The sequence below is a fragment of the Centropristis striata genome, chromosome 20 (genome assembly GCF_030273125.1).
Source record: "Centropristis striata isolate RG_2023a ecotype Rhode Island chromosome 20, C.striata_1.0, whole genome shotgun sequence".
NCBI lineage: Eukaryota > Metazoa > Chordata > Actinopteri > Perciformes > Serranidae > Centropristis > Centropristis striata.
Genome location: NC_081536.1, coordinates 24,286,871 through 24,300,098, shown reverse-complemented (window position 1 = coordinate 24,300,098; position 13,228 = coordinate 24,286,871). Strand labels below are relative to the sequence as shown.

The 13,228-nt window shown below is 37.3% G+C and overlaps 1 protein-coding gene across 1 annotated transcript in view; it reads right to left on the bottom strand.

Moving 5' to 3' along the window:
• The window catches only part of LOC131993191 (1-phosphatidylinositol 4,5-bisphosphate phosphodiesterase beta-1), a 38,373-nt gene that overhangs the window by 17,187 nt on the left and 7,958 nt on the right, over window positions 1-13,228 (bottom strand). Inside the window, exons 3-14 of the mRNA XM_059358974.1 lie at window positions 13,031-13,099; window positions 11,345-11,485; window positions 11,166-11,245; window positions 9,531-9,584; window positions 8,795-8,870; window positions 8,124-8,224; window positions 7,015-7,178; window positions 5,012-5,158; window positions 3,423-3,580; window positions 2,544-2,626; window positions 2,247-2,331; window positions 1,989-2,154 (exon numbers count right to left, since the gene is read on the bottom strand). Coding sequence (XP_059214957.1) covers window positions 1,989-2,154; window positions 2,247-2,331; window positions 2,544-2,626; window positions 3,423-3,580; window positions 5,012-5,158; window positions 7,015-7,178; window positions 8,124-8,224; window positions 8,795-8,870; window positions 9,531-9,584; window positions 11,166-11,245; window positions 11,345-11,485; window positions 13,031-13,099 — 1,324 coding nt within the window. The remainder of the gene's footprint in view (window positions 1-1,988; window positions 2,155-2,246; window positions 2,332-2,543; window positions 2,627-3,422; window positions 3,581-5,011; window positions 5,159-7,014; window positions 7,179-8,123; window positions 8,225-8,794; window positions 8,871-9,530; window positions 9,585-11,165; window positions 11,246-11,344; window positions 11,486-13,030; window positions 13,100-13,228) is intronic.

Below are 13,228 nucleotides of genomic sequence, written 5' to 3'. Positions count from 1 at the left end.
ACCAGACAATTGAATTACAAGTCAAAAGGTAACGTAAACATCTTTATTGGAAATCAATCAATCAAACGAAGCTGATAATTATTAAAACGGCCTGCCATAGACCCCATATGTTCAGCTGATTCTGTGTACACATGAAAACTGATCAGAAGTTAGATTACAAGGTTTTTTTACTCTCACTGCAAACATAAAACCATCATATAAACACAAATTAACCAACTGTAGACATTTATCTGAGTAAAATATGGCAAACTCAACTAGGTGCTATGATTTCAAGTAGAAAACACACAAAATACCAGAATATAAACCAAACAGATGCCTGTAGTTTTGTAAACAACCCACTGCTTTAACTTCTCTGCGGGTGATTATTCAGCCCACTCAAGCATTCACTGACTAAAGGGGTCAGGGCCAGCGTATGAGTGTGTACTTCAGCTGCGGCTACTAGTCTGCTCTTTGTGTGCGGCTGGGCTCTTAGTCCCAGACCTGTTTTCAGGATTTGAACATCAGACGTGTCAATAAGGCCTCCTAATTTCCCCCTGCACTGCTGTTTAATTGCTGTTCTGAGCCTCCGCCCTCTTCTGGGATGTCCTGCTCATTACTGAGACATCCCTGATGAGGTGCAGGACCGCAGAAGAAAATCAAAGACACCAACGTGAGCAAGAGGAGCAGATCTGTCACTTTTGCCTAAGTCATGATGGAAATTTTGAATTATGAAGTGTCCTCTGACAGACGCACTTCTAAAGGAGACTCCCTATACTACCTATAGTTGGAAGGCCGCAGTTTGGAGAAGCAGGCAGGAATAGTGAAGCGTGTACTGCTGTGGTCGGGGGCAGCAGCACAATGTATGTTAGTCTCAGAAAAATCAATATCAGTTGAAGTGTATGCTATATTTCAAAAGTTTTACTGCTTTACCTTGCTGTAAGACAACCTTTTTCTGAAGGGGAACTGAGGACTCTTCAAAACTACCAGACTCCATTGACAGAAACAATAACTTAATCTTGATCACAGGAATTGCTGATCTACAGCTGCTTTAATTGGTTGCTTTAATTGGTGTTATTGTGCGACTTTGGTGGATCCAAACTAACTCTTGAAAACACCAAAGTCACACGATAACACAAACAAACTAACAGAGGCAGCTGTAGACCAGCAACTCCTGTGTTCTGGTAGGTAAAAAAACTATTTTTGTCAAAGGAATTTCTTTGGAAAGAGCATAGATGGTCTGTCTGAGGGCAAAAAAAAAGCTGAAAAAGTATTCTAAATGTAGCATACAAACTGACATTGATTGTTTTTTAGGTGGCCGAAATAGAAAGTTCTGCATTTTGCCCCCATACATTGCTTTTCTTCTGTGCCAGTACTCCTGTCTGCCTGTACCAGTACCTCATACAAAAAAGAAATCCAAACCATCCATTTAACTTCAATTGAAAACATGTTTTTTTTTTAATCAGCTACAGACAGATAAACTCTGTAACTGCCGTGCTTATAATATTCTACCAAAGACTTTTGAATAAACTTCTGATATTTGTCATATTTCGCCTTACTTCTTCAAATACTTCTTCTCTCTCTCTCTCTCTCTCTTTCTCTTTCCTTTGATCTGTTCAATAAATATGTAAAAATAAACTGGGCTGTCTGAATCCCATTAAACCAATCATCAGTGGCAGTGCTGATGGAGCTACAGCGCCAACTGTACCTGTTTCAAACTGAAGCTAATTTGGTGGTGACTCATATTTGTGAGGACATCCGGAATGTCTGCTACTAACAGTTTGCAAGATTCCACACAAAATCCTTGACAATTAGTACTGCTAAATTAAACTCTGAATACTCTTTGGTTTTATTAATATTCTCCAGCTGTACGTGCTTCTTGTAGCCTGAGAAACCACCAGTCATTAAAAGCTGTTTTGTGTTTTGATACAAAGACTGTCAGTGTGTCACAGCTGAACACATTTCACATGGATTTCTAGGCTGAAAAAAGTCCTTTTGTCTTTGTGTCCTACCTCCTGTGTTGTTGCTAGGAGACACTGGTTCGTTGCTCTGATTGGCAGGTTGGTCCATCAGTCTTTTGGTGTCCGTGTTATTGGAGGGTTTGTGGGATTTCTTGTTTTTGATGAGAATTTTGCCCATCAGCTCCTGAGGACTGGGCAGGGGGACACCTGACTCCAGCTACAAACACACACAATCGAGATGAGAGCACAATGGATAGCTGTGGTTGGATAAAAACACATAATTAATATGTGTGTGTGTGTGCTACTTACAGGGTATTTGTCCAGAGGGTCAATCAGCAGTGCATCTCCAAAAATAGATCGACAATATTCAGCCATTTTAGCCTGCTGCTTCAAACTGATAGATAGATAGATAGATAGATAGATAGATAGATAGATAGATAGATAGCCAGATAGACAGATAGATAGATAGATAGATAGATAGATAGATAGATAGATAGATAGATAGATAGATAGATAGATAGATAGATAGACATCTTATATTGTATCCCTCCATTTTGATCCATCAACATATAACTCAATGAATGTATAATGAAAAGAGGTTCTCACGAGTCCACGTGGTTTTCAAAGGAGAGAATAACCGGGAAAGGTGAGGTCTTGAAGGCGCACTCTGCAATAGCTTCAATCACTTCCTGGAAAATAAGAAAAAAGTAGCAAAAAAAATAGCAAGAAAGCTACATTATTATTTTTTTTAATCAAGCACATTTCACAGGAAGTATTGTTTTCAGTTTGTGTAATTATTTTTGTGCACTTCTAATGCAAAATGGCAAAATATTCCAGCAGTTAAGACCAGAAAAATGTATGGATGTAGTACAACCTAAGGCTGAACAAGATATTTTTATGGCGACCAAAATATATCACAAGGTAGCCATGCCCTAAGCATCCCCTACTTTATTGTCTATTTTATGCTAAATGGGACCATCCTTTACACAATGAACATCAAACTGTCTTGAAAAGACTTAAAAACTAGTGATTAAGACCATAAACTCATTAGAAATGTGTTTACAGAGGCAATAAATCAAGTGAAAGCAGGTTCATTTCTGTATTGGCTTTTATACAAAGCGTCTTATTTTTTCAACCAGTGGAGGCGCCCCCTGCTGGCCATTAAAAAGAACACAGGTTTAAGGCACTTCCGTATTAGCATCTGTGCCAGATGACCTGAGAGGTCTCACTTTAATACGTCCTGTAAGGAAGTGAAGGGGAAGTATTAAGTAGTTTGAAATACTCAAGTACCTCAAAATTATACAGAAGTGCAATACTTGAATAATTTAATCTTACTTACTTACTCAGAGCAACAATAATGTGAGTAATTAAAGTCAAATGGTCCACTAAACATGTTTGATAATTTGGTACATTCCACCAAACTACAATATGACTACATAATAGGAAGCTGAAAACATTACACTGCAAACACACACACACACACACCTTAAAAGGGATTTCCGATGTCATGGTGAAGCCGTGAGTGATGACAGGTTCCTCCTCAGCAGTTCGTCCTTTCCACACATCGAGCTCCACACAGCGGCATCCAGCCAGAAGAACCTGCCGGTACATCTCCACTGAGGAGCTCCCTGCCAGCTGGCCCGCTGGAACACAAGGGCAGGAAATGAAATAAGACATTTTGAAAGATTTATCCACAAAGCTACAGTACAGTGATTAAGCCCTTTTTTGGCTGGATGGTTCAATAAGATTGTGAAGATCATTTTAAATTATCTCCTATTAAAAGATTAAATTGTGACTGTATTTGAGGGAAAACTCAAATAATGTTGTTTTTTTTTTTGTTCTGACCAGTGTAGGAGAGCTTTGTTGCTGTTTTGTTTACATAACTTCTTAATGTTAATCAACATTTTTTTAGGGCAGAGCATGACATAGATAACAAACTTCATGGTTCCATTAAGAACAAGACACAAACACTTTGAAATTGTTGGGTTTATTTTGTCAGGTTAACTCACTTATAAAATATCCATCCAATAATTTCAGTAATTCTAACATAAACCAAAAAATTATGTAATTAAATCAAATAAAACTTTGATGAAAAGATTATAAGAAATGTATGTAACTATAGCTAAATAAATGTACCTTAAAGTTTATGAAATTAAAGTTAATGCATTATATTTAAGTGTGTCCAAGTGTGACCAAGCAAATTAAAGTTAAATAATTTCAATTGGATAGAAATTTGTAGTTGGGCCATAAAGAAATGTAATAATTTGGATAATCCATGTGTATGAAAATTCTGTACTTTTTCTGTATTATTTGGGATAACTTCTATGCAGTATTTACTGTTTGTTTACTATCCAAAACAACAGATAAACAGATGTTTAAAAAACACATTTAAATAAACAATTTGTTAACAGTAATTACATAAACTTCATCAATGTAAATTAGGTAAATTCTATTAGCTGTAGTTAAATATATTATCTGTTTTTCTGAGTTTTATTTGATTTAATTACATAAACTTTTTTTGGTTAATTTTAGTATGAATTACTTGACTAGAAATGTTTATATGTAATTAAATCTGACAAAATAGACCAAAAATGTCTTTGAGTCTGGGTCTGGTTCTGAGGTGATTTTCCCGCTGCTACAAATACATATCAAGTGTTTAGTGGAGGTGATTTCCAGAGTCACTATGAAGAACTATAATGGCTCACAGAGTGGAGCTTTATGTTCCCCTGACATTCTGCTCAGTTACACAGAATTAAAACCGTCATCTTGTTTGGAGATATTGGATGTGTAAGTGTCATAACAAAAAAGATAATCTGAACAAATGAAACCAACTGAATGAATAAATGGTGAAGCACTATGATCAGTGCAGACTGCAGTTTGCCCACACTTCTTTTTCTTAGATGGATGTCAACAAACATCCCCTCAAATGAGTTAATACAAGAGTTTGTTGCTGTTTCCTGACAGCCAACGAATGCATCAATCTCCTAATAAAAAGTAATGAATCTGTGCATGTGTGTGGTGTGTGTGTGTGTGTGTGTGTGTGTGTGTGTGTGTGTGTGTGTGAGTGTTTGTACCTGTCAGGTATGTGTTATGTGATGAGTTGATAAAGTAGTGAGACAGGGAGAAGCTCATGTCTTCAGACTGATCCAGTTTCTCTGGTGGGATGACTCCGTTCTCATCACTGGACAGATAACTGGAGAACGCCTGGAGAGTGATGACGCCTACACAACACACACACACACACACACACACACAGTTACAAATACCTCCATTTATGTGTTTGACTGCACATGACAACAATACAGGAGTTCGGCCTGTGTGTGTTTTATACACACGCGCACACACACACACACACACACACGCACACACACACACGCACACACACACACACACACACACACACACACACACACACACACACACACACACACACACACACACACTGTAAATCCATGCTAAAGGATTTCATGGACATAAAAGTGAGAAACATTTCTTTATTATGAATATTTTATGCAGTTTCCCTCTAAGACTCTGAAACTGTCTCAACTTCTAGTTAAATTTCTTATATTTTAGATTTGAAAATATTGCCTATTAAACTCGACAGAAAAGTTTAGTCGAACCCACTTGAGAAGGTAAAAACAGCCCCTAACTTCCTGCTTTGCTACAGAATAAAATAATCAGGACACATGCTTAATGCAAAGATTTCATCCACATTTTAATGTTTGTTCACAGCAAAATCATATCAGAGTGATACACAATTTGATTTATTTTAAATTAATGCAATTTCTGAACCCAATGGCTATCAGATATCCAGGCCAAGACTTCCTGTTTAGTGTGCTGGTCATTGTTTACAGTCCAATTAGCAATTTGAGACATGAGAATGGAGTCTGAGTTGAGACACGGCATCTACAACTAGACTGTATAACTCAAGTTGCTAAAACACATCAGAGAATATTTCTTAAGGTCCCAATCAACCCGAACAGAGCTGAGTAACAGTAAATGTACCTTTTCCTTTCATGCTTCACAAGCTTGGAATGAAATGCAAAGCTTGCTTAATATTTCCCGTCTCTGGACATATTTAGAAAAATCTGTTTTTATGGAACACTGTTGTTGCTTTTAACAAGTAACAATAATTGACTTCATTGGCCTCTGGTTCCTGTGTTTACTGTTGTGTTTTGGTATGTTTCCTGTGATGTTTATTGCTTGTTTGCATATTCAAATATAACTTTTTTTTTCTTTGCTGCCCATTTTGACCAGGACTCCCTGGCAGAAGACATGTTGTATCAAAATGGGACATTCCTGATTAAATAAAAATTAGATAAAAACAGATCATTTTTTAAAAATAATAATAAAAAGTGAAATCCTTATCACACAGTAGATAATACATTCCAAATCAAAATTTCTCTCCAGCTCTTCTGCCCTCCGTACGGACTGTTAATCTGCTTGGAACCAAAATCAGCTCAAACGCGCCTAGTGAACACTACTCGGACTATAAACAGACTTCAAACGGAAAGCAGAATGTTTCTGATACCAAAATCTTGTCCCTACAGATTCAGGAAAAAAACCCTGCACAATACAGATTTGTAGAGATAAAACCTTCGAATACTTCCTGCTTTCCTACTGAATACAAACGTAAGTACCATTTATTGTCTCAATTAACACAAAAACACATTTGCTAAACCAGATTTGTTGCAAAGTCATTTCTAACAATGTTTGCCAGCTTCCTTCTGACTTCAGATAAATGCAAAAATCTATCTATTCTGTCTCACACATAGAACAAAACCAACATAAATAACATGCAAGAGTTAGTGCTAGATTTGAAGCAGATGCCAAATTTCCTTTTGGCAGCATCCAACACAAACGTGAGCACCTCAAGTGCTTATTTATGGCAGTTTATACTCTGTGGGCATGTGTGTGGGTTAGAAGAGTATTTTGGTATCGACCCATGTGCACATTCAAGACTACATGTTGATAACAAACGCAGCTGAGTAGCTAATGGCATTTTAAGCTATTTAGGAATACAGTGGAAAAATATCCTGCAGACAGTGTGTGTGTGTATATGTGTGTGTGTGTGTACCTTGCTTCAGCAGCGGCATGTCATGCTGGTAGCGCTCCATCAGAGTGTTTGTCTGTGCAGGACGAAGAGGCGGGTAGAGGATTTCATTCAGCCTCGGGTCTCTCTGCTTGTTGTTGATGAACTCTGTCATCTGATCGACTGACAGCGTCCCGTCAGCCCATCCTCTGCAGAACAGAGCGAGGTCAGCCCGGAGGTTACAGGGCACTACAGGGTGTCTACAGACCCTCCAAACATCTGACGTTATCCGTTAAAATTAAGCTATATGTAAAGATATTAGTGCAAGTTAAATAAAATGAAGCTGATACACATTTGATAATTAAAAACTGAAAAATGAGGATGTTTTAGTTTGAATCAGAGCTGAAACAACCATTGTTGGTTCCAATCATTTGTAGGATTAAGAGCTTATACAAATGTGTATCATATCTTTTTTTTTTCTGTACTGCTTTTATGGAAATATTTCTGCCATTTGGACGGCGCTTTACATTCTGATTCTTGCACGTGGGAGGGAACTATGGAGCTATTATTTACTATAAGATGGAGTCTAAAAAACAGGCTTTACTCTGTGTTTATTTCATTTAAACTATTTATTTACTGAATTGCCAGAAAACATTCTATATCATGACATGCATTAGTTATCATCATATGAAATTAACAATATGGGGGTAGAAGACTTTGGCCATCTTCCATCATCATAAACTGAATCCTTTTGTGTTTTTTAACTGTTGTTCAGACAAAATGACAAAGTGGAAGATAAAGAACCTTTGTGAATATTATTTAACAGTTTTCAGACTAATTAATTAATTAATTAATTAATTAAAATCAATTGATTCATCAATGATGGAGATAATTTTGCTTGACATATTAAGAGTTACTACTGTGATTAACACTCCAAAGTTAAAGACACAGCTTTTCTCTTTAATCCCTCTCTGTGTACAAGTGGGACACAAGATTAATCATTATTCATCATCCTTCCCATATCAAAGAAATTGGCCCGAAGCAAATAACAACACACTTAAAAGTAGAGTAGCTTGATTAACATTAGTGAGTCTTTGAGCTGATCAGAGGTCAGTGACTGTAGCGGTGCATCGGGAGATTTTCCAAACACTTACTGCAGTTTAAAGATGTTGCTGAGCTCAGGACGAGGACACAGACTGTCCAAAAAGCTTCTGTAGACTTCAGGCGTTAAGTCCTCCAGTTTGATACTGTCACCCTGTCGAATATATAGGACACGCACGTTAACACAAGCACGTTTTTTAATTAGCAAGAGCTGGAACTGCCAGTGTCAGCTTCCTGGTCCTCCCTGTGTTTTTATCCTCTTCCTACATGCTGGTAAAAAAAAGAAAAGTTTTTTAAACCTTGAAAATAAACATTTCTCCTCGTCTTTGATTTATTTCCCCAACTCTTCTCCATTAAAAAGAAGCTTTCTGTGCTCACAGGAATATTAAATGTGAGATTCAGTGTGAGCAGGGGAATCTGACTTTTTTCTGCTTTTCACTGGTTGCTTCAAAACTTGATGACCCAGATATTTGAGCTCATTCCACCCCTCCATGCACCGTGAGTCACTCTGGACAAAAAGCATCAGATAAAAGCCTCAGTAGAAAGTGGAGAAAAGAGAAGGATAGAGTTGAGAAGGACTGTGTGAGTGTGTCTTATACGTAGTTATCCAAAGAGAAGGCTTTTCAAAGCACGTATCTATTGCATATTTAAACTCTAAACTCTGACTCGTGTATCTACTATTTACTGCCGCTAATAATAACACAAACTTATTGGAAGTGTTTACCCGTGCGTAGGGCAGTCTGCAGCTCTCCAGGGCATTCTCTACTCTCTTTCTGTCGGATGAAAACAGTCGAACAAAGCTGCAAAACACAATGAAATCACAACATTATCACCTCACATTTAACCGCAACATGTCCCGAAGCTAAATCTCCTCCCTGTAATTAATGACCCTAAATTTACTCCATTATCTCCCCCAAATGTTCTCTTCTTTCTCCATGAAGCTTCTTTTCCTTCCCCAAACCTCCTGGTTTCCTAAAATGTCACTTAAACAAATTTTACCCAGACGATATGAACGTTGTTCCTTCTCATCATTCCCCAAACTTTCTCCTTCCAACTCCCTGAACTTTCAAACCATCTCATAAGCATTCTCCTCGACTTCCACGATATATTAACTGACCTTAATTCTGTTCCCGCCTTGCTTCTAAAATACAGCTTTCCTTCTTAACTGTGTTATCCCATCTCATGCTCTGGCAGTGGTTGATTACCAGGTCAGTGCTGAATTAAGCACCTTCATGAAACCTGTCCCTGTTTTTGCTTTCCCAAGTGCACATGGAATTAAGTGTATTTTTGGAAGCAAGGGAAAGGAAAGAGCAAAGTTTGAGTTTATGCCTGTCTCTACAGATTTCAGTCAGGCTATTTTCTCACGTCCTCACATACACCATCTACTGTAACATGTGCCTCACAGTTAGCACAGGACCATTGATTAAAGATTAGGAGGGTGAAAATAATCAGGAACTCACTTCTTGACAGGGATTCTCCCCTCTGCGTTCGGCTGGAGGGTTAACCTGACGTACCTGAAACAAAAGGAGTGCAAAAGTTCAGAGCTGATACTTTATCCAAATCTTGAGTACCCAGCAAAATTATCATAAACATACTTCAGTTATGTCATGCTTTGGGTGAATTCTCAATTCTGATTGGCTGCAGGGTGTAAATTAATTCCTGATAAAGGACACCTACTAAGTAGTCTGTTAACTGTTCTAAATTAATGCCCATTCTACAAAGTATCAACCTATATCTAAAGAAAGTAGCCATTGCAACAGGGTCACAGTAAAAACTTCTGTTTACAATCTACTTCAACAGATTAACAATCTAAAATACAAAAAAAAAATAAAAATATTCAAATCTACTTAAAATGTAATTTGTTTTTCTACGAGGTTATGAAATAAGGTCCAGTGCAAAAAAAACACTACAAAATGATCATTGAAAATGAACGATCATTAAAGAGCAGAGAGAGTACACTGTACACTGTAATAAATTATTCTGTAGTCATTTCATTTTACTTAATATATTTGATAAAATGTATTAAATATAAATGCATCCTTGATTTTGAGGCAGTTGTTTAAGTAACTTAAATATAAAAATATTTGGGATGGAATCTACTTATTTTGATCACATTAAATATAATCTTTATGTGTATGTAATTCTAAATCAAGAGAATTTTGAATGAATCCAACACAATAGAATTAGTCAGTTTTTAATTGACAGACACTTCCTGTTAAGTTGTTATCAACTCAACTTGTAACGTAGTTAGATTTAATTAATAATATTGCGTGCAATCTGTTGCCTCATTTTTATTGAGTAGCTATTGTTTATCTTTTTTTACAGTGTAGAAAAAAAGCTAAAATCGAGAGAAGTATAAATAACAAGACTAAAAATGGTAAGAAATTAATAGTTATATGATTTAATGAAAGTCAGAGACAAACAGAGAAGACTTTGATTGACTTTGATTTAAAAGAACTGAGCGGACTTGCAGATTTCTGGAAGTTTGTTCCAGATATATGTAGCATAGAAACTAAACGCTGGTTCTCGATGTTTGGTTTTGACCCTGGGGATAGAAAGCTGACCTGTTCCAGACAACCTGAGGTGTCTGGATGGGTTATAATTTAACAAAAGATCAGAAATGTATCTTGGCCCTGAACCAATATGAAATAAATTATTTGACAGGTCAGTGTGTAGACCATAAGATTAAGCTTTTTGAGGAAAAAAAAGACAACTTTAAAGCATATGACTGATATGAGGCTTTATTTTTCTTTTTGTGAAATATACAGCTTGAAATAACATTTAAAAAATTCCTCAAACTGCTGGGTTTTGCAATTTTGAGCAAACATTACTCAAACAGGAGGAAATTGTGCTTTTGCTGGGGATTATTTTCATCTGCGGATTAACACACATATTTAATCTACATCTAGTGGAGCAGGATGTGTTTGGATGTGCAGGATTGAGTCAAAATAAACTACACTGTGTGTATGTTCATGTTAACAAAGAAACGTGCCACCAAGAAAATCAGCAAGTGCAATACATATGCTGAAGATGCGCGTGCTATAGGTGTGTCCTTAAATATGCATGTGTGTGTGTGTGTGTGTGTGCATACTCACGCTTTCAACAGACTGTGGTCTCTGTTGGGATTGTGGCTCAGCAGGTTTGAAGACAGAGCAAACAGTTCCTCACACCACATCTGCCGAAGTCAGATACATTATTATCACCATTATCATGATTACATCACCATCACCATCATCATCATCAGTCCCTGACATCATCATAGTGAGTTGGGTACCTTGGCTTCGTCCTCCTGTGAAGCAATGAAGTTGAGCTGGTTGACGTTCACAAGGTCTGAAGCCGTCACCACTGTAACCATGCGGTTCTCCAGCCGGCCAACCAGGTTCCCCACATCCAGCAGCTCGCGCAGCTTGGCCTCCTATTGGACGATAGAATAAAAAGCTGCCAGCTGAAGATAGAAAAAAAACCTTTAAAAACTGCTGTTTGTTGGGGTTAACGTGAGACTGGACAGTAGTTTTATGTCGAGGCATCTGAAAGCTACGTTTTAAATATGTTGTTTACCACGCTAATGGTGCATGTGGTGTTTTGCTTCTTGGCTGAAGAAGGTGTCAGTTTAAGTTGGCACAAGTGGCATGTGCCATTTCATGTGGAAAATCTGCTGATCCCTGCATACTGCCAATGTGTCGAGTTTTGGAGAGCACATAGGATTGGCTCAATACACAACATTTATTTAGTCATGAATGTACAAAACCAAAACAATCTCAGGCACATTTGATCCAACACTATAATAGAATATTTTAAGAATAAAGTGCAATGTATAGCAAATGCCCCAAATATCATCATGAAACAACAATGAATAAAAGCCAGCGCAGATTTTAATTAGTCATATTTTAGCCTACTTTTGTAGATCACTTTTATTAGTGGTCCTAATTCCAAATTATTTGGCTCTCTTTTTATTCAGATCTGGAACTAAGCAGCCTGGTCTCCCATTGAGGGAAATATTTCTTCCCTGATTATATTTGTTCTCAAAGTTTCTAATCAAAGTCTGTGGATGTATTTGCTCGGAGGAGGTTGGAGTGGATAGATGGGCTATAAAAAATTTTCATATTGCGTCCCATAAAGACAATGTTTTTTGCGTTTTGTTGCGTAAACCTAACCAAGTTACGCAACATATGTATTTATTTGACATTTAAACATGATATTTTACTAAACCTAACTAAGCGAAACAAAATGTGACCCTTTCACCACCCTAAAGCTGTGACTCTAATCCAGGAAAAATGTGTGTCCCTTGAAATGTAACTAAGAAAGCAGTTTCATTGTATTGAAATGTAATTTTTAGGAGACAGGGTTTAAAATAAGGCAGACTCACACACACACACACACACACACACACACATACACACACACACACAGTCTAATCCATTGCAGCGCCTTATCTCTCTAGTTTTCTGAATGTATTTCTTTAAGAATTGGGGTGTGATCACAATAACTTTAATTCCCTCCTCTGCCCCAACTGAGAAGATTTAGTGAGGAGGAATCCTGCAGCTTATGAGGAGCTTTTCGTCTGCGACAGCAAGCAACATTACAATATGAACATCAATTTCTGGATGACAAAATAAACACGGAGGTAATGAAAGGAACAGAGTGAGAAGATAATTGGAAATTTGTGAAGCAGCCAAGCAATCCTGATTTAAAATCATTTGAGAACCCCATTCAGGTGGCTGCAACTGAACAATAGATATTATATTCTTTGATTATTTATAGAACGCTTACACAAATATTTTTCCAAAGGCAGGAAGTTAAAACATAATGAAAGGACAATGAAGCATTAAATATATCATATAATGACAGAAGAATTCCTGTTGTAAAGACGAAAATGAACAAAGAGGAACGTATAGAGAAAAGCCTAAAATAATGAAGATTTAATGATTAAAGCATTATGTGATCAGAGATGTAATGGTACCTTGGGTGTTTTGGTGCTTCTCCCTGTTCTGACATCTTTTACATAGGTCAGGTCCAGCAACTCTGTCTCCTAGAGAAAACACACACACAGAATCAGCTGGAGCTTAATGCTTCATCCTGTTTCCTGCTCAGGATTAAGCCCACCTGGAAGGAAGGTTTGTGTGTATGTGTGTGTGTGTGTGTGTGTGTGTGTGTGTGT